The sequence below is a fragment of the Chiloscyllium plagiosum genome, chromosome 29 (assembly GCF_004010195.1).
Source record: "Chiloscyllium plagiosum isolate BGI_BamShark_2017 chromosome 29, ASM401019v2, whole genome shotgun sequence".
In the NCBI taxonomy this organism is placed as follows: domain Eukaryota; kingdom Metazoa; phylum Chordata; class Chondrichthyes; order Orectolobiformes; family Hemiscylliidae; genus Chiloscyllium; species Chiloscyllium plagiosum.
The window spans coordinates 17,896,658-17,920,688 of NC_057738.1; the positions used below are offsets into that span (position 1 = coordinate 17,896,658).

The 24,031-nt window shown below is 38.8% G+C and overlaps 1 protein-coding gene across 1 annotated transcript; it reads left to right on the top strand.

Moving 5' to 3' along the window:
* Window positions 1-159: 159 nt before the first annotated feature.
* Window positions 160-17,925, top strand: psma2a (proteasome 20S subunit alpha 2a). The gene is made up of 8 exons (XM_043719220.1): window positions 160-265; window positions 4,877-4,953; window positions 10,223-10,355; window positions 12,100-12,222; window positions 12,801-12,882; window positions 17,026-17,099; window positions 17,478-17,535; window positions 17,637-17,925. Exons 1-8 carry the CDS (start codon window positions 225-227, stop codon window positions 17,751-17,753), a joined length of 705 nt encoding a protein of 234 aa, XP_043575155.1. The 5' UTR covers window positions 160-224; the 3' UTR covers window positions 17,754-17,925.
* Window positions 17,926-24,031: the final 6,106 nt, after the last annotated feature.

Genomic DNA, 24,031 nt, shown 5'->3' on the forward strand with positions numbered 1-24,031 from the left:
ATGTACACGTGACCGCGGCCGAACGCTCGAGCTGACTGTCCATCTTTTCTTTAAAAACACTACAGTTCCCAGAATCCCTTGCATGCGACTGAAGGTCGGACTCCGGCGCTGTGCATGCCGGATATTATAGTTAGCAGTCCGTATTCCACCAAAGGTTAGCGGATATGACATAGTTTCGAGTAACCCTTCCACTCCCAGCATTCCAAAGTGTGAGCGGCAGAAAGATGGCGGACCGGGGGTACAGCTTCTCCCTCACCACGTTCAGGTAAACTGGGCGACCAAACCGTCGTTCGATACTCCCTCATTGGGCAAAGGAATCCCCTCCGTGTGAGGATAGCTGCTTTTATCTGACCTTCAACATTGTCAAGCTTGAGGCTAGCTGCAGGCGCTGCAAGTTTGCAGAGTCACGGTTGCAGTTCCCCGGCCGCTGTGAGCAGGAGGCCCGCGGGCCGCTGCTGCAGCATCTTCCTGGACTATTACCTCTGCGGGTTCGAGTTTTTTCCTCGATAATGTTGGAGGAGGTTGGCCCCAGGTCCAGGAGCGAACCGCGTACGCATTCGGTTTCGCTTTCGGTCTGGAGATTGTGCTGGAAGCACTCGGTTTGTTGGTCCTATTGGCTCATTATGGACAGGAGTAATGCTTGATTAAAGTTGATGAGGAAAGGGGAGATAATGCTGAAACGTTTTGCTGAACCTGCATAACGGAAAGCAGAAAAGTTTCATCACCTTGACCTAGTAGTTATGTGTGTCTTCAGTCAAGAGTTTAAAAAAAAAGTCGTGCTGCGGGTCGCTGTGGCATCAGTTACCTGTAATAAATAGGAGGAAAAACTGTACACGGATAATTGTAATATTCCACTCATCTGAGTAATTCATCAAACTCCTGACTTGAGTCAAGATGGACAGGTTTTGGGGAGTCAGTAAGTGAGTTGCTCGCTGCAGTATTCCCAGTCTCTGACCTGCACTTGTAGCCACAGTATTTGGTCATTTAGATATTGTGGGGAATTCAACAATGGCAATGCTTTTGGATGGTAATGATTAGATCTCATGAATAAAGGCTGTGGATGATTGTGTGAGGAATGATGGTTCACCTAAAGTACAGTTTTCATTTTAATTGCAAATACAGCATGCTGAACATGGGATCTTGCAATTATACATTTATAGTTTCTCTTGACTAATTATAGGTTCCTGAAACTACAGTTACCCTGAAACAACCAACGAATGCTGGAGGAACTTAGCAGTTCGGCAGTTTCAGTGGAAAGAGAGACAGTTAACATTTAGAGTCCAGTATAACTTTTGTTCAGAACTGTGAATTCTGTGTTTGTTTAGGTTGATTCTATCTTTTGTTGGGGGTGATCTTTGCCTGAACTTGTATGCTTCAAGTAAGAATGTTGTCTAGGCCTTGCTGCATATGGAGATGAAATGCTTCTGTATTTCATGAGTTGTAAATGGTACTGAACACAGCAGTCACTAGCAAACATTTCACTCTGACATAAAGAAGGGGAGGTCATTGTTTAAACGATTCAAGATGGTCAGGTGTGGAGCATGACATTGATCAACTCCTGCAGCAATGTCTTGGAAATGAGCTGATTGATCTCCAACAGCTATAATCTTCCTTTGTGCTAGGTATGTTTCCACCCTGATTTGCTGTTAATTCAATTTTTCTCATGCTCTTTGATGTTGAACTTTATTAAATATAGTCTCGATGTCAAGGATAGTCAGTCTCACTTCATCTCTAGTTTTTAGTTCTTTTATCCATATTCAAACTAAGTCAGTAATAAGATCCAGAGCTGAGTGGGGCCGGACTGAATTTGAGCTGAACTGACTAAGTGCTGTCAACATTCCTTCCACTGCTTTGATCAGACAAATTTGTTTTTTTTTGCCTTTTTTGTGGGTTTGACATCACTGGGCAATTTTCTGTATTACAGGCTGATCACTTCAAGCAGTCCATTGAGGCTTGGCCTGTATTATCACAACAAAGTCGCATTAAGTGCTGGGTATTGAAGTCCCCCATCCCTAATGTATTAAATGTCTGGTTATCCTCAGTGCTTCTTTCAAGTGACCTTCAATATGGAGGAGTACTAATTTATTAGTTGAGGAAGGCTGGTAAGTGACAGGACCCACAATAGAGGGATAACTTGCCTTGGGCCAGGAGCAGCACCTGGTAGATGGTGATCAGGAACTTTCCTTGCCTGTATTCAGTCTGATGCTTTTGGAGTTTATGAAGTCCAAAATCAATATCAAGTATTCTCAGAACCTCTTCCTTCCAACAGTTTCGCAGTCCCTGGTGGGTCTAAGCTGCCAGTGGGCCTGGGAGTGTATTAGCATGATGACAGAGGGCCCTTGACCAATGGTTGTCGGTTAGGATTCACTGAACATGATTGTCAAGTTGTTGTTTGACTAATCCATGGGTCAACTTTTGCAATTTTAGCATGATGTTCCAATGTGTTAGTTGGTGAACTTTGAAGAGGTAGAATGTGCCGCCTTGTACCCAGGTTGATACCAGGCAGTTGTCTGGTTTTATCGTATGATTTCTCTAGTGGCTCTCTACAACTGAGTAGCTTGTTTAAAGTATTTCAGAAGATAAGTAGGAGGCAAATACATTATTTCATATCTGGAGTTGCATGACAGCTTTCCTTTCTTGAAGGACATTCATGAGGCTTTTTAGGACAATCTGTTATTAATCAGTAGTATTTTATATCTCACATTTTATTAAAATAATTTTAGATTCCTTTGATTATCTCCTACACATTTTTGCATTGTTTTTTTCCCACATAATGTTATACTCTCCTACTGTTCTAACTCTCAGTTCATACTTTGTGTTCTTGGGGACTTGCCTGATTTTCCTATGGTTGCCAGAATCTTTAGTCTTACGATCTGTAACTGCCTTGTGAATCATCTTGAGAAGCTTTGTTATATGAACAGAAGTGGTTAATATTGTGGTGCCTCAAGATGCTGTATTATGTCACTTTGGTTTGGAGGTGAATTGCAAAGCCTGAGTGAAAGGTATCCTGACAGTTGTTTCATGCTAGTGCTTGTGGCTGCTGGTGGGTGAAACCTGAAACGCCTGGGATTATATTGAGAGGGGTGAAGGGGCTCAGGTTTTATCATTATTAGTGAAACTGAATCTGTGTGTTTGCACAGAATCTTAGAATCCTTACAGTGTGGAAGCAGACCATTCACAAGCCTCATTCTTGATGAAGGACTTATGCCTGAAATGTCGACTCTTCTGCTCCTTGGGTGCTGCCTAAACTGGTTGTGCTTTTCCAGCACCACACTCTCCGACTCTGATTTCCAGCATCTGCAGTCGTCACTTTCTCCAAGCAGGCCATTCAGCCATCAAGTTCACACCAACCCATCCTCCCATGCCTGTAGCCCTGCATTTAAAGAAGATACAAAGAAAACATTCAACAGCTTGCTGGTTTTGAAATTTGTATTTTTCAGTAAATCTTAATCGGGAGTTTTATTGGACCAGTATTGTAGAGGAGAAGGAAATAGATAGGATTAGATAAATGAGTTGTAAATAGTTGTTAGTTCTTGAAAAAAAGTTGTTCATTTTTACTTTAAATGGTGAGATTTGAGATAGTTCTTTACCCCTCTGTTAGACTTGAAAAAAAGTTGTTCATTTTTACTTTAAATGGTGAGATTTGAGATAGTTCTTTACCCCTCGAATTTTCACAGATTACCATGGCATTGCGGGGGGGATGATTTACTCCATGTCGTAAGCATAGCTGTAGCCTTCTCATTGATTCCAGTATTTGTGAATTAGAATGGAATGGATCCTGGTCACTATTCAGTCCCTGTAACTAGAAGGTGGTGATGTGAGGTTCAATAAACTACCGATTCTCACTAAATTTACCAAGAAAATTGACAGAGTTGGTTTGGAAAGATCCTTGCTGTCCATAATGCTGCAACCTTGTGAGGTTTAAACAGAGTAGCAGACATTGTTGAAAGAAAGCTGAATGTTATGCCTCTGTGTATACCTGGGCAGTGGTATTGACTTTATTAATAGATATTTATTCTGGTTATGGTATTAGAGGTTTGCACTGCAAAATCCAATGTGGTTACGTTGTTCATTTTGCAGTCGTTCTTGTGCTCTGCAGAAAGGCTCAAGATAAAGAAAGCCTTGAATAAGGTAAAGCAGGAAATAATCCAGAATTGCTTCATGTCTGCAATTTTCTTTGAAGCTAATGATAACAGTTGTAATGAATTTTCATCATTTGATGTCAGAGGATGACGCTGAAGCTGCATTTTTATTAAAATTAGGATTCAAAAAGAAAGAACTTTTAACTGGCTCAGCTAATTTTTAATGGGGGGGGGGTGACAAGACTCTGTTTCCTCATTTTAGTATAAAATCTCTGCTACACCTCCCTGAAAGCTTATAAAGCTACTAGGGTAGCTTAGTGGTTAGCACTGCTGCCTCATAGTGCACGGGACCCAGGTTCAATTCCAACCTCAGGTGACTGTCTGCGTGGAGTTTGTACATTCTCCTCATGTCTGTGTGGGTTTCTTCCAGGTGCTTCAGTATCCTCCCAAAGTCCACAGATGCGCAGGTTAGGTGGGTTGGCCATGCTAAATTGCCCATAGTATACAGGGATGTGTAGGGTAGCTGGATTAACAATAGGGAAATGCAGCGTTACGGAGATAGGGTAGGGATGTGCATCTGGGTGGGATGCTCTTCACAGGATCAGTGTGGACTTGATGGGCTGAATGGCCTGCTTTCACACTGTAGAAATTCTATGATCTATAAACTGAATCTGTTTTTGGTGTTTCAGTATAACAATTACAAAATTGAATTGAAAAGTCTAGAAGGAAAATTATCCATCAGAAGTGCCCTACATTTCAGTTTCATATGTACTGTTTTGTATCTTATTTTGCAGCCCTTCAGGCAAACTCGTCCAGATTGAATATGCCTTGGCAGCTGTAGCAGCAGGAGCTCCAGCAGTGGGAATCAAAGGTATAGTACAACCACTATGCTCTTTTAACCTCTTCAAGGCTGACCGGATGTGCAAAGAAATTTTCTTTGCCAAGTTTTGTTTATAATGTCTTGTATCAGAAGTTAGCTAAGCACATTGCTGACGTAACTGTCACTTATTGCACTTTGTTAGTAGCCCTTGTGATTTTGGTGATGGGTTGGCATCTTTAAACATTGCAATTCATCTGATCAAGGTGTTGTCGTATAGTGCCATAGATAGAGAATGACCAGGATGGAAATGGATATGTATCTCCACCTTGGGGTGGCGTGTGACTTGTCAATGAACTTATGATGTCCTGGAAATGTCCTAGAAGATTGAAAAACAGTCAAAGTAACATCGCTGTTGAATAAGGGTGTGAGACAAAGATGGGTAATTATTGACCCATTAGCTTCACATCTGTCATAGTCATGCTGCACAGAAACATGGGAAAATATCAGTTTACTATAAAGGATCAAAGAACAGAACGTTTAGAAATACATAATGTAATCAAGCGGACTCAGCAGGACTTCATGAAGGGGTAGATTAGATTCCCTACAGTGTGGAAACAGGCCCTTCTGCCCAACAAGTCCGCACCGACCCTCCGAAGAGTAACACACCCAGACCCATTTCCCTCTGACTAATGCACCTAACACTGTGGGCAATTTAGCATGGCCAGTTCACCTGACCTGCACATCTTTGGACTATGGGAGGAAACCAGAGCACCTGGAGGAAACACACGCAAACACTTGGAGAATGTGCAAACTCCACATAAAGACCGTAGCCCGAGGCTGGAATCAATCATGCCTTGTCTGAATCATTTGAGAAAGTAGTTGAAGGAGAATCGATAGATGTGATGTGGACTTCCAAAAGATGGTCAATAAGGTACTGACCAGGTAAATGCAAAGAAGTTTCCTTTTATCAGAGTGTCGTGGATCCGAGGGCATAATCTCAGAGTATGAGGTTGCCCATTTAGTACAGATGAGGATTTTATCCTAGAAGATAATTGTGATTCTTTACAAAAGAGTGTTGTCAAGGCTGGGCCATTAAGAATATTTAAGGCAGAGATTTACAGGTTTTTAATCAGTAAGGAAATCGAGTTATGGCAGAAAGACAGAACAGTGGAGTTGAGAATTATCAGTTCAGTCCTGATTTTATTGAATGAAGAATGGGGACTCTGAACTGAATGGCCTGCTTCTGTTCCTAGTCTTCTCGAGAAAAGTTCCCCTCGCATCTGTCTTCATTGGAAGACCTCTCAGTTTTAAACTTTTGATTCAGTTCTTTGTTTTAATTTATCACGTGGACAAATGCCCTTTCTGCATTTAGTCTGGACAGTCCTCTGAGGATTTTGTCTCAATATGATTATCATTTGTTCTTCTGAACTCCAGTGGTTAAAGGTGCAAATTGTTCAACCTCTCCTTATCAGATAAGCCCTTTATCCCAGGAGTAATCTTCTCTGAATTGCTTCTAACATACATATATCCTTTTTCAAACAAGGAGAGCAAAATCGTACATACTATTCTAAATGTGGTCTCACCAAGGCTCAATTCAGCTGCAGTAAAATTTTGCTGCTGTTGTATTTGATCACCTGAATGCCTTGCCTAAAAGTTTTTAGGGAAGGCCAATTCATTTGGCGCTTTCAAAAGAGAATTATCGGAAAGGAAATCTTCAGAGATGGGGTGAAATGGAAGGGGAATGAATTTGGGTGAATTGGGCTAGCAGAGGAGATATGACAGACTGAAAGGTAGCCTCTTGTGCTGTAGTAATTCCATGGTAAAGTAATTAAGACATATAATTGAGGCAAATCATATAAGAACACACAGGGTTTTGCTAGAGCAGCATGAAACTAGTTCAGTCAGAATTGCTGCATTATGTACCATTCTGGTCATTAAATTATAATAGAGGTGAGAGTGTTAGTAGATGTTGCTAATTCTGTCTTATTATCGAATTTAATACTAGAAATATTAGATTTGCTGTGGAATGGAGGAAGCTGACAAGTTTTAATAAAGATGTATAAAATAATGTGGCCATGCTACAGCAGATAAGAAGAAACTATTTTATCTTGAAAGTTATAGATTAAAAGTAATTAATAGAAGGATTAAAGGGGAATGAAGTGTTCCTTTCATCTGAAGCATAGTGGCAATTTGGAACTTACTGCTTGCAAGGTTGGCAGAGTTAGCACTCCTCTTTGTATTTAACAAGTACGTTCATATGTACTTGATGTGCTATAAACTGTAATCTATGTACTAAAAGCAGGAAAGTGGGATTAGCTTGAATTTTTGAGGAAGGGTCATTGGACCCAAAACATTTACTGATTTCTCTCCAAAGATACAGCAAGACTTGCTGAGCTTTTCCAACAATTTTTGGTTTTGTTAGCCAGGAGACCCCGTTTCCAGTCAGCACAGAAATGCTGGAAAAAAAATTATTTTCTATTCTGTGAACTTTTAATTTGCGTGGAAATGTGCACCTGCTTGATGTGGGGCCCTTGTCTGAAGTCACTGATTGTCACTGCCATCGATGGAACAAATCCTCATTTGTTAAATGATTGCCCCTTGCTGATGCTGTCTCCTCTGAGTCAAACAGTTGTGGGTTCAAATTCTTTGCCATGCTAACTCTTTATAACATTGACTGAGCAATGAAGTAATATATTGTCTTGAGATCATGAGATGCTAGGGCAGAAGTCAGCTATTTTGCCCACTGAGATTGCTTTACTGTGATTATGGATGATCTGATAACCCTCAGCTCCATTTTCTTGCTTTTCCCCCTTAGTCCTTGATTTTAAAAAAACCCGCCTATTGTCAACCTTCAATATACTTAATTACCCAGCCTCAATAGCCTTCTGTAGTTAGGAAAAAATCCCACATATTTACTGGCTCTGAGGAAAACAAATTCCTCTGCATCTCTGTCTCAGATGAGTGACTCTTTACTGAGATTATGCCCTCTGGTCCTAGACTGTCCCACAGGGAGAAATAACTTCTTGGCATCTACCCCGACAAGATTCCACTCCACCCCCCCCCCCCCCCCCCCGCCTCCCAAAATCCTTAGTCTCCTCTCCTCCTAAATCCAATGAGTTACAAGCCCAGTTTCCTCACATAAGTATATCCCTCCATGTCCCGAATCAACTTCATTGAACTGCCTCTGATTGCATTATATCTTTGTTGAGATAAGGGGACCAAGACTTCACAGTATTCTACCTTGGTCTGACTAGTATAGTTTTAGCAAGATCTTTGTTTTTATTCAAAATTCTTTTTGAAATAAACACATTTGCCTTCCCCATTACCTGCTGAAAGTTTTTTGAGATTCATGCAATAGGACCCCCAAATTCCCATACTGCAGCTTTCTGCGGTCTTTTCACACGTAAAAAATATTGGCTCTTCTATTTTTCCTGCCAAAGCGCACACCGTAACAATTTTCGATATTATCTTCCATCTGCAAGGTTTTTGCCCACTCACTTAATCTGTCTATATGCCTCTGTAGATGACTTGTCTCTTCACTACGTCCCTTGCCACTTGTTTTTGCACCATCTACACACTTGGTGGTGCATTCACTTCCCTCAGCCAAGCCATTAATATATGTTGTAAATAATTGAGGCTCTATCACTCATCTCTGTGGCACTCCACTAGTTATTAGTTGCCATCCTGAAAATGGTCCCTTTATCCCAACTCTGTGGCTTCTATTAATTAGGAGAAAGTGAGGGCTGCAGTTGCTGGAGATCAGAGTCAAGAGTGTGTTGCTGGAAAAGCACAGCAGGTCAGACAGCATCCGAGGAGCAGAAGAATCAGTGTTTCGGGCATAAGCCTAATGAAGGACTTATGCCTGAAACGTCGATTTTCCTGCTCCTCAGATGCTGCCTAACCTGCTGTGCTTTTCCATGAACACACACTCGCTTCTATTAATTAGCCAATCCTCTATCCATGCCAAATACTACCTCTCACACTATAGGCTCTTAAGAAGTGTTACATGTGGTAGCTTATTGAGTGAGTCTTTTTGGAAATCCAAATATACTACATCTGTTTCCTCCTTATCACCCATGCTTGTTACCTCACTCCTTAAAAAACTGTACTAAATTAGTCAGGCATAATTTCTCCTTCATGAAGTCATGCTGACTCTGCTGAGTATGTTTTCTATTTTTAAATGCTATGCTGTCAAATTTTTTACAATATTCATAAGCACTTTTCTAATGATGGATGTTAAGCTAACTGGCTAGCAGTTACCTTTTTTCCTGTTTTCTTGAATAAGCACGTTACAGTTTTCCAATTTTCTGATACTTGTCCAATACCTAAGGATTTTTGGAAAATTACTACTGGTAGATCCACTATCTCCACAGATGCATCCTTTGAAATTCTCGGGTACATCTCAACTCCAAGTTCCTAATCAGCCTTTTGCCCATTTCCGTTTTCTCTGGTGATAGTTACTTTGTCTATTTCCTCACCCATGCTCACCGCTAGCCCTTTAATTATGTAGGAATTTTAGAATGCTATTAGTATCCTTTACCATGAAAACTAATTCAAAATATTTGTTCCTCTCTTCTACCATTGCCTGAATCCCCATTATTGTTTCCGCAGCTTCATTCTCTAAGGGGCCAATATTCACTCTTGCCTGTTCTTCCTTTTTATGTATCTAAAGAATCTCTTACTATTTATTTTTCTGTTTCTTTCTAGTTTACCGTCACAATTTATTTTCTCCCTTTTTTGTTTGTTCATCTTTTGTTGGTTTTTAAAACTTTTCCAGTCTCTGATTTACCACTATTCTTTGCTGTATTTTTCTTTAGATTTGATATCGTCCTTATCATCCTCAGTTAACCGTGGTTGGCTTAAGCCCTTCCTAGAATCCTCCTTCCTGACTGGGAAATATCTTTGTTGTTGTTGTTGTTGTGAACTGTTTTTAAAAGTCTGCAGTTGTTCATCAAACAACTTTTCTGATATGGTCTCTTTTAAGAGTGTTTCAGTTCCTGATTCATCAGCCCTGCATTCTGTAAGAGAATTTTGTTGCCATTCAATGCATTACTTAGGTGGGATGCTGAAATTAATCCATTTTGCTATCATGCAAGACATCAGATAATTAAGTTCAGAGTCTGCAATTTGAGTAAATTATCTGTAGTGCTTTGTGGTATTCTGAACCCAAGAAGCGATAAATGCAACGCAATTTATTATTTGGAAAATGCAGGTACGCTTCAGTGCTAAATAAAATTAGCACATCATAAACGGATAGGTGAAATGTGTATGCATCTACTTGTGTTGTCTCCAAATTATTACATATTTCTTTAAAACCTAGCTTCCAATGGTGTTGTTTTGGCAACAGAGAAGAAACAGAAATCCATTCTTTATGATGAACAGAGTGTACACAAAGTGGAACCAATCACAAAACACATAGGAATGGTGTATAGTGGAATGGGACCTGACTATAGGTAGGTGAAACAAATGTATGAACTTACTTATTCTTGGTGTTTACAATAATTGCCAAGAAATTTAAGATTCCTCAGCTTCAGACTGGTTTTTCCATTCCTCTGAGTCAAACATTTCTGATACTGGCACTTGCCTTTCAGTGATGCGATTGAATTGGCAACCTGTATATCAGAGCCACTGGGATAATAACCTACAGCGCCATGATGCTGTTATTAGAGGAAGACAATAATGAATTTACATCTGCAGAATTTAACAAGTTTAATCACTGAGTTGCATGGAGTCCTTTTGGTGAGACAATAAGTCTTAAAGCTATTTTCCCTGCATGCACACATTAAGGGAAAAAGCTTTTGGAATGGAATCAGTTGAATACTTTTTTAAAAAAAAATCTATATGTTTGAAACTAACACTTTTGCGATCTGAACTGGTAAGCTGGTATGAAAAGCTAGTTACTATTTTAGAGTTTAGCAGATTCTAAAGTGGATAGGAATAGAGTGAACAGGTGGCTCTTGATCGCTTACTAAAACGCAATAGCTCTATCAGTGTGGCAGTACTATCGACCGAAAACTCAGATGACTGAAATTGAATATTTAATCCTGTGTACTTAAAAGTATGGCAGAAAACACAGATATGTTGACTCTTTTCAGTTGTTAAATATGACAAACACAAGAATGCCAAATTTCAAATGATCACAGCCATTTACTACGGGAAAATATTTGTTGATTAATTTGCAAGGTAACTCTGGCCAAGACATTGCCATTGAGGAAGCCGTGGGGAATTACTGGCTCCCTAAGATCTTGGCTGATTCAGGGAAGGGCCAAGCTTTTAAAAAGGTTTAAAATATTCCTTTTGTTTTGAGAAAATGGGTCCCTGTGAATGAATGTAGCAAGAGTAAATATGCTTATATATGTGTTTTCAGTAACATAAAGGTTATTTTAAAATTTGTTCATGGTATGTGGGTGTCACTAGCTGGGCCAGCATTCGTTGCCCATCACTAATTGCTTGCTAGACCATTTCAAAATGCAGTTAAGAGTCAACCAAATCTTTGTGAATCTGGATTCTCATTTAAGATAGACTGCCTCAGGAGGGCAGATTTTCTTCCTTAAGGGATGTTGGTGAACCAGATGACTTTTTGTGAGAATGGACTGGAATATCTGCCCTCTGAAAACACTGAACAAATATATTTTTATAAATTTGAATTATTAATGTCTTACTTGTTAGATTATTTGGTTCAATATCATTCGTTTATGTGAAATACTGATAACTTTGTTACTGTATAATGCAGTCAGCTGAAACGTAAAAACAAGAAATGCTATTGTATGAGGAGGTAATGGTTCGGTGTTGAAAAACTTGGAATTTTAATCTTGAAGTCAATGCCAACATAAGAGGAATGTAGAATATTTTGAGGTACTAGACAGTGTAAGAGACCCTGAGCTTTGCTTGTTATAGGGAGAAATAGGAAGGGAAAAAAAGCATTCTTGTAAGAAAATATGATTGAGATTCATTTAATTGTAATAACTGGAGTTTTTGTCCACTTAGTCCTGCAGTCTAGATGATATTCATCAATGCAGAGTGGAATCATAGACACACGAGTGAGTAGTGTTGTGATGGGGCCGAATGGGAGAGAAGGCACCTGAAGGTTATTTACTGAATAGTAGTATGAAAATATGAATTATGATAGGGTTTGGATAGAAATGTGAGCATTTAATGAAGCCATATTCACAGCGCTTTGCTCTATATTTGTCATAGGGTATTGATTCGCCGAGCCCGAAAGTTGGCACAGCAGTACTACCTTGTGTATCAAGAACCCATCCCTACAGCCCAGCTTGTACAGAGAGTGGCCTCTGTCATGCAGGAATATACACAGTCTGGGTAAGTTATCGCTACCTTCATATTCTCAACATGGGCTATTAACATAAATTCGTTGTCACATTTACTGAGAGGAACATTTAAGGTGAGTTGCCCTGCACTGAAGTCATTTTTGCATTTTGTTGCGACTGGATCTGCAGTTCAGGTTCAGTCAACTGTTTGGGTTTGTAATTAAATGGCAGGGCAAGGATACAGAATCCTCTTAAGTGCTTGATACAAAGATTAATTTAAGGATAAACTTAATGCCTTACCTTTTGTTTTAGCCTTTAAGAGATTCAGATCCAAAAATATATGAAGTGCACATTCACAACCTTGTAAACTGCAAATACAGAAATTTGTCACAGGAAATGTCACTAAATATACACAAGTTCAGAATTTAAATGAAATAATTCATTAAATATGGACTGTTCTGAGAATTGAGAGGTCAACATAAATGCCCGTCTTTAATAGTTTTACCTTGTTAGAGAGCGATTCATTTTTATAACTTTGCAACTTTGATCTTTCAGAATGTATTGGTTATATTGACTACAGGATATCCCAGCAAGGTAAGGATTAGAACTCATTCTTTTGTTTTGTTTCAGTGGTGTTCGTCCGTTTGGCGTCTCACTGCTGATTGCTGGCTGGGATGAGGACCGACCATATTTGTTCCAATCAGATCCATCTGTAAGTACTTAGGACAGAAGTTTTGAGGTCTAATTCCCAAGTTGTTCTCGTTTTCCCTGTATTTGCTTTCTGGAGACCATATGCTCCAAATCTCTGCCAATCTTGATTTTGGTACAGTTTATAAAAATCATCTAATTTTAATAAATAAAAGACAAAAATGTGGAGCTGGAATTGCTCTATAATTGATAAGAAATTGAAAGTAAAGATTTCCAGAACAAAGGACCCGATGCCCAGCATGAGCAAAATTAATGTAGTGTACAAAATCCCATGCAAGGACTGCACAAAACACTATATAGGACAAACAGGAAGACAGCTAACAATCCGCATCCATGAACATCAACTAGCCACGAAACGCCACGACCAGTTATCCTTAGTAGCGACACACGCAGACGACAAGCAACATGAATTCGATGGGACAACACTACTATTATAGGGCAAGCGAAACAAAGAACAGCCAGGGAATTCCTAGAAGCATGGCACTTATCTACAAACTCCATCAACAAACACATTGACCTGGACCCAATATACCGGCCACTACAGCGGACAGCTGAAACTGACAACCGGAAGCGGCAGGGACAGGCCACTATAAATGCCGGAGGAAACACCACAGAACCGCTTCACAGGAGGCTCTCAAGCACTGAGGATGTCACCTAGACAGGGGACAAAACGTTTGCAACAAAAATTTAGAGCTCGGCGAACAGAACCACAACAGAAAGTAAAGATTGCCTAGTACCCTGTGGGTGATTATGTTTTACTGCACTGAAGGTTCTACTTTCATTTTGGAACTTGAGTAACATTTAATCAAGTGCAATTGTGGCCCAGGTTCTTGAATTGTTCCGATAGAAATAAGATCCTGGTGATCAGGATAAACATTCAAAACAGCACATTTTCATCTCAGTTAGTTTCACTCTGACACCAATAAATTAAACAAGGCTGGCCAGTACTAATTCAACTTTTTGTTAAACAGAACAATATCCAGATGTTGAATTTGGCATCAAAAGGCTTCCAGGGATTTACATGAGTTTTATTATAAATCTATTGTTTAGCACAAATGCCAGTTTCCACTTTTCCCTTCTTAACCATCTCCTTGTCCAGAAACAAACTCTTACTGGGGAAGAACTCAATCCCTTTTTTAAATAAATAAACCCAACAACAAATTTACAGTCCACCCAATTAACCCATTACAAGAAGCGCACAACTTTTTTTTTCAAATCAACTTATTTGGACATGTTATAGCAAGTGGGATTAAACACCAGCTCTTGACATTTTTAATCAATGTGCTCAGCCACATTGTTACTTCCCCCTCAAGCACGTTACCCTGATGCTTTGATATCTATAGAATTCCACTTGCAAGAAAACATTATTACAATGGCTGAAAAGTTATTCAAAAGTGCCAATTCTGAAGAAAGATCACTGAACCTTGAAACGTTAACTCTGGATTTCTCTCCACAGATGCTGCCAGACATGCTGAGCTTTTCCAGCAGTTTGTTTTTGTTTCAAAATTAATCTCCCAGTAAAATAGAGTGTAGTGTAATCTCTATTCCTCAAGTGTTCCTCAAAGCCTTCAGATACCAACCTGTCCTTGCCCTTGTAGGCCCCACATGGTAGGACCTATACCGTACAGCTCCATCTCTTTGTCAGTGCTTGATGAAATCTTTTGTCAGCATTCTAACATATTCTAAATTTTTTCTAGTTCTATAACTGAGTACCTCTATCATCCTAGCTTCAGTCTTATTAACCGCAACAGTCTCCAATCGTGGAGATGCTTACTGTTGTTCGATGTTGGAATCTGTAATGCTCTTTTGATATCCAGTTCCAAAAAAACTTTTTCTAATTTTTACTCCTTCCTGGTAAGGATGAGGGCAAGCCTATATTTTGCTGCTTTTGAGTTGAAGTGACCTGAGTCCACATCTCCAACTTACTCTTCCGCTGCTCATATGGCTCCAACTTTAACACACCAGTGGATAACCATATTTTGTGGTTCTTCATCATGACTTGGAAATTTCACTTTAAAAGGCCACTAGGAACTTTGCATCTGTTAGAAACTGGGATTACTTCTGCTTTTCTTATCAATCTCTTCAGGGGGGATGATATTAATCCTCTGCCATGTTTAACAAGCTGATACCCATATGTTAAAGTTGGCACGAAAGCATTTACAAGGATTTATTGTACATCTATAGAATAAACATCAGTTTCCACATTTCCTGTCCAAAGCCTAGCTCTTGCACAACAAGTCTATTAGGCATTACCTGCTTTTGATCATAGACATTGATTCTCAACACAAGATTTCCTCTTCAAGAGAAGCCAAAGAGATGTTGTTAGAAATTAAAGAAATCTGCAATTTTACAAGTATGATTGCTGTTCTGGGTTTGAAATAATATACATTATTAGGAAAGATTAAAAGAAAACTGTCTGCCTGGCTGTGTTCAACCTATTAGCAGTAAGAGATTTTATTTTCCATGGCATTAATATTTTTCATCTAGAAAATGTTTTTTGCTCAAAAGACTTCTGATGTGTCTAACCATAATGGCACTGATGTGATGTTTGACAAAATAGAAATTGTACAAAAGTAGCTCAGACTGCGAGCTCTGGTGAGAAATACCCCTCCTGAATCTTGAAAGCCTGTTCACCTTGGATGAAAATTAGGAGGAGTTCAGTGGAATACTATCCACTTGTCTGAATAATGATAGATTGAAGAACGTTCTAAGCTCAACATCGAAGAGAAAGCAGCAGAATGATTTGCACTCCTGCTACCACAGATGCATCGTGTGTGCCATCTACAATATGCACTGCAACAAATCACCATGGTCTTTTCAGCAGCACCTTACCAAGCCATAAATTTACAGCCTCAGAAAATCTAGGCTCCCAGGTTCAAGGGAATACAAGGGAACCTGTAAGTTCTCTTTCTAGACACAAATCATAGCATCGTTTCTGTCACTGCTTCAAAATCCTGAAATGTTTAGGTTTTACAGTATGGAAAGAGGCCTTTTGGCCCATTGTGTCCATGCTGGCCTCCCATATCTATCTATTCTAATTCCATTGTCTTGGATCTGTCCAATAACCTTGTTTGCTGTGACGTTTCAAGTGCTCATCTAATAATTAAATGTCTGTGGGTTCTCACCTCTATTATACATTTGGCGAGTAAGTTTCAGACGCCCACAGCTCCTTGGGTGAATTTCCTTTTCTTCAAATACCGTGTAAACCTCCTGCAACATACTTCCACCACTTTCTGTTTTTATTTTTGATTATATTTCATTCTATTTTGTTCTCCATTAGTTGGCTTGTTTTCTTTCAAATGTAAATTATAATAGATAAGGAAATAGATTGCTAGTCCCCTCATTCACCAAAGTCTCAGATATATTGACCTTGGTACTGAAAGTTCAGCAATTTAAAAGTCAAAATAAAATCCAGGCTTGGGGGAAGAAAAAAATGTCTAACTGAGCAATTATGCAATGCAACATTGGCCATTTTTTTGGCCAGGAAGGCTATGACTGAATTTGGGCTATAACCAATTCATAACCATCATAAATATACTTAAAGCCAATGGCCATTTAGGGCGATGTTATTACAACATGCAATGATGTGTTACTCTCCTTCCCAACAAAATTAAGTCTGTGATCTACACTGAAGCCATTGCTTTGCAGATGCATACGATTCAGGTGCAGCAAAACAAATTCCATTATTATCAGCTTTAAATTTTCCAGAATTCAATTGGTCATAATTCAACAGCTCAGTAATGTACTTGACAATAATGTACACTATGAAGCAGCAGTGGAACTTCTGTTGTGTACAACAGTTGTAACAAGCAGAATCCGTAAAATTGATGTAGAAAGATGCCTTAGACGTCCAGTACACATTGTGGCATCCAATTGCTCTTACTAAAGCAAACATGAAGTTGCTTTTAAAATGGCTGGAGTTTTTGTTGCACTGAAATTTGCTGATGCAGTTTCTGCTCCTACTCAACATTTTCTTTGGTTTGCCCTTTAAAAGTATTGCTTAGTTTATTTTCAGGAGAGTTAGATTGGAATTTGTTTTCATATTCCTTATTGCTAACTGGATGAGGTGTGCTACTTTTTTTTTATTTTCTTGCCAATCAGAGTATGATCCTTTCACTAAACTTTTATTCTTTTCTTTTTCCAATAGGGTGCTTATTTTGCATGGAAAGCAACAGCCATGGGAAAGAATTATGTAAATGGGAAAACCTTCCTTGAAAAGAGGTAGAAATGCCCTAATGGTGGTATGGTACTATATTTTCCTGCATACCAGATGTAACAATATTGTAGATGTGGTGTTCATAATGGGCAGAAATTTCTAAGATTTTGATGAACAGGGTCATTTAAAGCAAATATTTTCCATTTTGTCCCAGGCCCAGTTGTCCTGTTCTCAGAATTTTGTACACATTTTACATTGAGATTTTGTTTGAGTATTTCCAAATGGTAAATGCATGCATTTCATTTTGGATTCTCTTCTGGTTTAATGTTTAATTGAGTAATATGTAGAAACTTGCTGTGAGATTTTCATAAATTCCTGTTTTAAGCTCTAGACATAGTGAAAGAAATTATTTCAGGAGGAAATAAGTTTCTTTGTGTTTGTAGGTACAACGAAGACCTAGAACTTGAAGATGCCATTCATACAGCAATCTTAACACTAAAGGTCAGATGTCACATTTGTTGTACAAATATTGAATTATCTGGATTTTTTTGTATAAATGAATGATACTGATTGGAGTGATTCTTTTTTTTTCTCCAAAACAGGAAAGCTTTGAAGGCCAGATGACAGAAGACAATATAGAGGTTGGAATTTGTGATGAAGCAGGATTTCGAAGACTCACTCCAGCAGAAGTCAAAGACTATTTAGCTACCATAGTCTAACATTTATTGAAACTGATTTTTTTTAATATGGAAGAAATATTGGTCAACCTCTGATTATAATTTGAAAACCTTTTTATTCCACTCTTCAGTTTTGGCAATGGTTAAACAGTCAATACAATGTAAAACTATGTTGCACAAGTACATCTGATAAATCTTGTCTTAGAAATGAAAACCAATTTGTGCAGCTCTTGTCATTTAATATTTTTATGTGATGTCAATTAAGCAATTTGTCTTTTTAATGTCTGTATTTGCTACAATTGCACATTTTTTCTCTCTTAATGAGGCTGCTGCTTTTAATTGCATGTCTGCTGACACGTTCTTTCTCATCATGGGATAAACATGTGAAAAGGGAAAGAAAAATGCCACACGATATTTATACTCAGTCGTTATCCACCTGTGAAAGGGTTTGTTAATCAATTTGACTGAAGTTAGTTCTACACTGCACCTGTCAAAATGGTGAGTGGAAGGAGGGAGAATTCCTAGGAGCCTTGTTTAATACACTTTGAATTGTTCTTCTGGTTCTGCATACCTAGAGTTAGGTAATAAATACAGCAAAAATTGTGACATTACATCCAACTGGGTGTATGATGGTTAAATTCTGCAGTTTTAGTATACACTTTGTCATACTTGTATGATGCAGTTCCTTGGCATTTCAATCTGCTGTTAATTTCCCTTTCCAGATTCTTTCCTGAGTTGGAAGCAAGTTCCATTTTGCTTAGCTTCCTTTCAAGCTCATAATTGTCACTTTTCAATTTCTCCTTGGTGTACAAGTGTCATTTTGAATTTGGGAGTTCCAATATATTCATTCTGCTGTTAAATATAGCCATATACAAATTGTTACAAGGTCAAGGTTTATTTGTGTTGATTCATCTTCTCCCTTAAGTACGCATTCTTGTACGCTAATAGCTTTGTTAACTTTTATCAGCGAGAGTTTGTTAGTGGTCAGTAATCAGCCAACAACTTTTTTTGAATGCCAAACAATGGTCATTCACCAAATGCACATTTCATGTTCACTATAAAGTACTTTAGTTCTTGCTTCATCGTGGTGCTGACAATGTGGTATTTAACTGGTTGTTCCAAATTTAGGTTTCACTAACACAAACAAACTAAAATCTGCATCCCTTTCAATGGATTTATAAGATAACGTAATGCTATTTGAAGAGTAGGGAATTCTGTACAATTTCTTAGTTATTGTTTTATCCTTTAACCATCACAATTTTTAAAAAGTTAATTGTGGAACTGTGCTGTACACAAATAGGTTGTTGGGTTGTCCATTTTACAATGAAAATACACTCCAGTACTTCATTGCCTGTAAATCTTTTGAAACGTCTTGAAGTAATGAACAGCGCTATATAAAAGTCGGCTCTTCCATCAATATTCAACTAGATTATCACTTTTGATCAAGCAGATTGATGGTGGGACCTGAGATGAATAAGGGTACATTTCAACAAGTATTATTTTGTAATGAAACTTGAGTAAAACAAAAATTAAACCACCTGAATATATCAATTTTCCTCAATCCAGAAGGGCACTCGTTTCCAGTCTGAGTCTGCATCTCAAGATCTCCTAGCTGTAAAATTTGATCTTTGCCAGCTGTTGCTCCCTTCTCAACCCAGCCTTCAAATCCATGTGAACTAAGTTTGTTTTGGATATGTATGCATTTTGGCAGATGACAAATGCTTAATTACCTTGCTTGAGTAATTGTTACCTAATTTTACTAAAATTGTTAACTTATGGAAACCATAAGACGGGAGACAATGAGGGAAAGGTGAGGCAATCATGACTATTTTGAAAGAAAGAATGAAAGCCATTCAGAGCAGTGTTAATCAGAAGCAGAGACACATTTCAGAGGAAGAGAACCTATTAGAAAAACTGCAATCATGCAGGAGACCAATCAATAAGTAAACATTGTAAGTGGCATAGACCATGCAGAGCCCTGATTAGAATTCTGCCCAGCTGATATGTTGTCAGCTATTTGAGCTTACACTTCATTTGTATAGTACAGTAAATTTGAACTACTTATATCCCAGTTAATGCCATTTCCTGTGTAATGAAGTAGGTAGTCTTATTAAATTCTACTGGACTGCTGTTTTTGAGTGGCTTGATTTATCTTGTAGAGGAGAAAGTGAGGTCTGCAGATGCTGGAGATCAAAGTTGAAACTTTATTGCTGGAACAGCACAGCAGGTCAGGCAGCATCCAGGGAACAGGAGATTCGACGTTTCGGGCACAGGCCCTTCTTCAGGAATCTTGTAGAGCTCACTAGAGATTCTGGTGTCATCCTATCGATTTTCCCTTCACTATTTCATAGTGTTAAATCTGTTGTGAGAAAAATATTTGGACTTTATGCTTTTGCTAGTGATTTAACAGCTGAAAATGTGTTGCTGAAAAGCGCAGCAGGTCAGGCAGCATCCAGGGAACAGGAGAATCAACGTTTCGGGCATAAGCCCTTCCCTGGATGCTGCCTGACCTGCTGCGCTTTTCCAGCAACACATTTTCAGCTCTGATCTCCAGCATCTGCAGACCTCACCTTTCTCCTCAAAGATTTCAACCTACTGTGAATCCTCTTACAAGGATGCCTTCCTTGAAGAAGCTCTCTTCCTCCCTCTACAAAATCCCTGGATGCTGCCTGACCGCTTTTCCAGCAACACATTTTCAGCTCTGATCTCCAGCATCTGCAGACCTCACTTTTCCCTAGTGATTTAACAGCCAGTTTTACTAATTACCCACTCGAATCCACCCAGTTTTGAACTATTGAAATGTCCACTTACCATCGCTCCTCTAGTGAGCATGACCTATATTTTTAAAGCTCATGAGCAGTCTATTGACTCACTTGAACTGGTGAGCTGTCTTGTGCTATATATACTGTTCTGTGATACGTCCATTTTGTTATGTACTTGCCCTCCCTGTTGTTTGTAATTTTGTGTTGCCAGAAAATAGCAACAATGTCTTGAAATTGTAGAATTATTAGTTCCTCTAGAGGTGGCTGGGCACTGATGATGGTGTGTGGAGGTGACCACCAATCGACTGTCCTTCTAACACCAAATTCAATGTATTCCACTCCCATATCAGTTGCAGACAAAAAAACTGTATATCTCTTGACTAGTCAGATGAGAGCAAATATTTGTGACACAGAAAGGCTTTGTCCTTCTGGGAACATCTGAAGGAAACAGCAGCTGTTGTCCAACCCAAGAAGCAAACTTAACCAATCTTGCTGGATCTACATTGTGTACCGCTGCCACTTGTACTTGTCAGCAGAGACTTTGTACTTGTCTGGCATAGGTTTACATCAGGTTGTCTTTTGGCAGGCTTAGCTGGTGGGTTTGTTCTCAGACATTTTATCACCATCCTAGGTAAAATCAGTGAGCCTCTGGTGAAGTGTTGGTGTTCTGTCCTGCTTGATATTTTTGTCTTGGTTTGTTGTGGATGGTATTTCCAGTTCTGTTTCTGAGACATTGGTAAATGGGGTCCAAATCTATATATTCGTTAATAGAGTTTCAGTTTGAATGCCAGGCATTTAGGAATTCCTGCACATCTTTTTGTTTGGTCTCTCCCAGTATGGATGTACTGTCCTAGTCAAACTGGTGTCCCTCTTCATCTGTGTGTATGGATACCAGTGACAGTTGGTCATGTCATTTGGTGGCTAGTTCATGCTCATGTATCCTGGTGGCGAGTTTCCTGCAGTTTGTCCAATACAATGTTTTTGCAATCCTTGCAGGGTATTTTGCATATTATGTTCATTCTGTTGGCTATGGATTTGGGCTCCTTTAAATTCATCAGGGAATCCCTAGAAACCTGACATTTAAACCAGAACTGCATTTGCGAACATGTAGATTTAGACCCCATAATACAATAAAACATAAATAACATTTGATTACATTTATGAAATGCTTTTGGTAGTTCAATTGCACCATGTGCATTGTATTTCTTTAGTTTGGATGTTCAATAACCTCTAAAGAATTTTGATTAATCAAGTATGCATTTTACAAACCTGTTTTGACTCCTTACCAGCTGATATTAATATTCACAACCTTGATCTATTTGTAGTGCTTTCCATTATCAGATTAAACATAGGCAGCTCCCAACTTGCGAAAGGATTCTGTTCTTGAGTCCATTCACAAGTTGTAATGTAAGCAAGTCTGAACATAATGCAGGATCATAATAATAATAATTGTTTGTAAGTGCAAAGAAATGTTTGTGTCTGATCCTTAACTATTAGCACACCTCAGTACGGGATTGCTTTCGTAAGTATGATTGTTTCTAAGTTTGATATTTGTAAATCGGTGACCCCCCTGTAAACCGAACACACCTGGCCATGTCTGGATCTTAGTCTTCTGATAATTCTGTTATTGTTGTATCATTTAATTGTCATAGTTGTAGAAAACAAATCACGTAGATATTAAATCAACACTAACATTGTTCTGATGGAAAATCAGATACTTACCAGTTATTTAATGTAATACATAATATTTCTTCAATACTTGAAAAACTTTATTTTCATGATTTGTAGATGCCGGTGTTGGACTGGGGTGTACAAAGTTTAAAAATCACGCAACACCAGATTATAGTCCAACAGGTTTAATTGGAAATACTAGCTTTCGGAGCGCTGCTTCCTAGTGCTTCCAAATAACCTGTTGGACTATAACCTGGTGTGTGATTTTTAACTTTTTATTTTTGTTTTTCTCTGAACTAATTAGCAATAAAATATTAGACAAGAAGTACACCAATGGGCAGTATTTTAGGATCAAGTTATTTCTTTCATAAATTCTTTAGTCAATTCTTTTGAGTGGTGCATATCACTGAAGGGCACTCCAATGCACGCTAGATGTTGGGAGGCTATGTTTCTGAGAATTTTGCTTTGCAACAAATCATTATGGTTATTCTTGAGAAACTTTTCAGCTGTGGCTCATGCCAGTGCTCACCTGATTTAGTTCAGCAATTAAGTTCCCACTCAAGTAATACGAACATAAATCTTGGATGACACTGCAGCATGGTGTGCGCTTCATTGTTGAAAATACGTTCTCTCAGGTAATATGTTAACATGAAGTTCTCAGATAGGTGTTTTTTTTTAAAAAAAAAACATGTCAAAAGATTTACAAGGATTTTGCCAGGGTTGGAGGGTTTGAACTTCAGGGAGAGGTTGAATATTTACCTGGAACATTGGCTGAGGTGTAATCTTAGAGGTTTATAAAAGTATGAGGAGCATGGATAGGATAAATAAACAAGGTCTTTTCCTGGGGAGTCCAAAACTGGAGGGCATCGGTTTAAGGTGAGAGGGGACAGATTTAAAAGGGACCTAAGGGGCAACTGTTTCACGCAGAGGGTGGCGTGGAATGAGCTGCCAGTAGTAGTAGTAGTGGAAGCTGATATAATTGCAACATTTAAAAGGCATCTGGATGGGTATATGAATTGGAGGGATATGGGCCAAATATTGGCAAATGGGCTTAAATTGATTTACGTTGGCATGGACAAGTTGTACCTAAGGGTCTGATTCTGTACTGTACATTTCTATGACTATTTGAAAAATAACAGGATAATTCTCCTAATTTCCTGACCCATGTCTCTAATCTGGATTATTTGGTAAATTATCTTATTGGTATTTATGGAAGCCAGCTATGTAAAAATAAATTGCTGTATTTGCCTACAACTTTGATTAGCACTTCAAAGGAACTTTGGGATATTCTGAGGCTATGGAAATTGCTAGTGAATGTTAATTAATTACTGCACATTTTTGTTTTCCTTCTTAACTTGCAATTAACTTGATCACGCAATTTTGAAATCTTCTGGGAAGTACATGGTCCAGATTTTGCAGCTTCTAAAGAGTCCTCACGGGCAGAATAACAGTTTACTTTCACTATTTTATGTTTCTCTGTAGGGTGCACTGGTAAGAATGTTCCACTCTGCAAACATTTAGGAATTGCTGAAGCATTGAAAGCTTCCTTTAGGTGCTGTTGGTCTCATTGTGCAATACCTTGAAAAGTTAGACCTTGTTAAACAAATTGTAAGTTTGAATTGTAAACTAAGTGCACGATTACTGTCGAACATCCTCACTGACCATGCGAACGTATATTTGTACTGAGGGATGTGAAATTTTTAGAGGGAGAAACTTGACGTTCCTCAATACACGTACTTTGTTGGTAATACCACACAGTTTACTATAGTTAAGCTTCTACCTTACGCACGTTGGTAAGGAGAGGGAGGGGAGCAGGGGCTGGATAGTAGTGAAGGGAGGAGCGGACAGGTGGGAAGGAAGATTGACAGGTGGGACAGGTCATGAAGA

Coding starts and splice junctions, on each gene's coding strand:
- psma2a (XM_043719220.1), top strand. CDS start 225: ATGGCGGACCGGGGGTACAGCTTCTCCCTCACCACGTTCAG. Junction 17,100..17,477: donor AAAACCTTCCTTGAAAAGAG/GTAGAAATGCCC, acceptor TTGTGTTTGTAG/GTACAACGAAGACCTAGAAC. Junction 17,536..17,636: donor CAGCAATCTTAACACTAAAG/GTCAGATGTCAC, acceptor TCTCCAAAACAG/GAAAGCTTTGAAGGCCAGAT.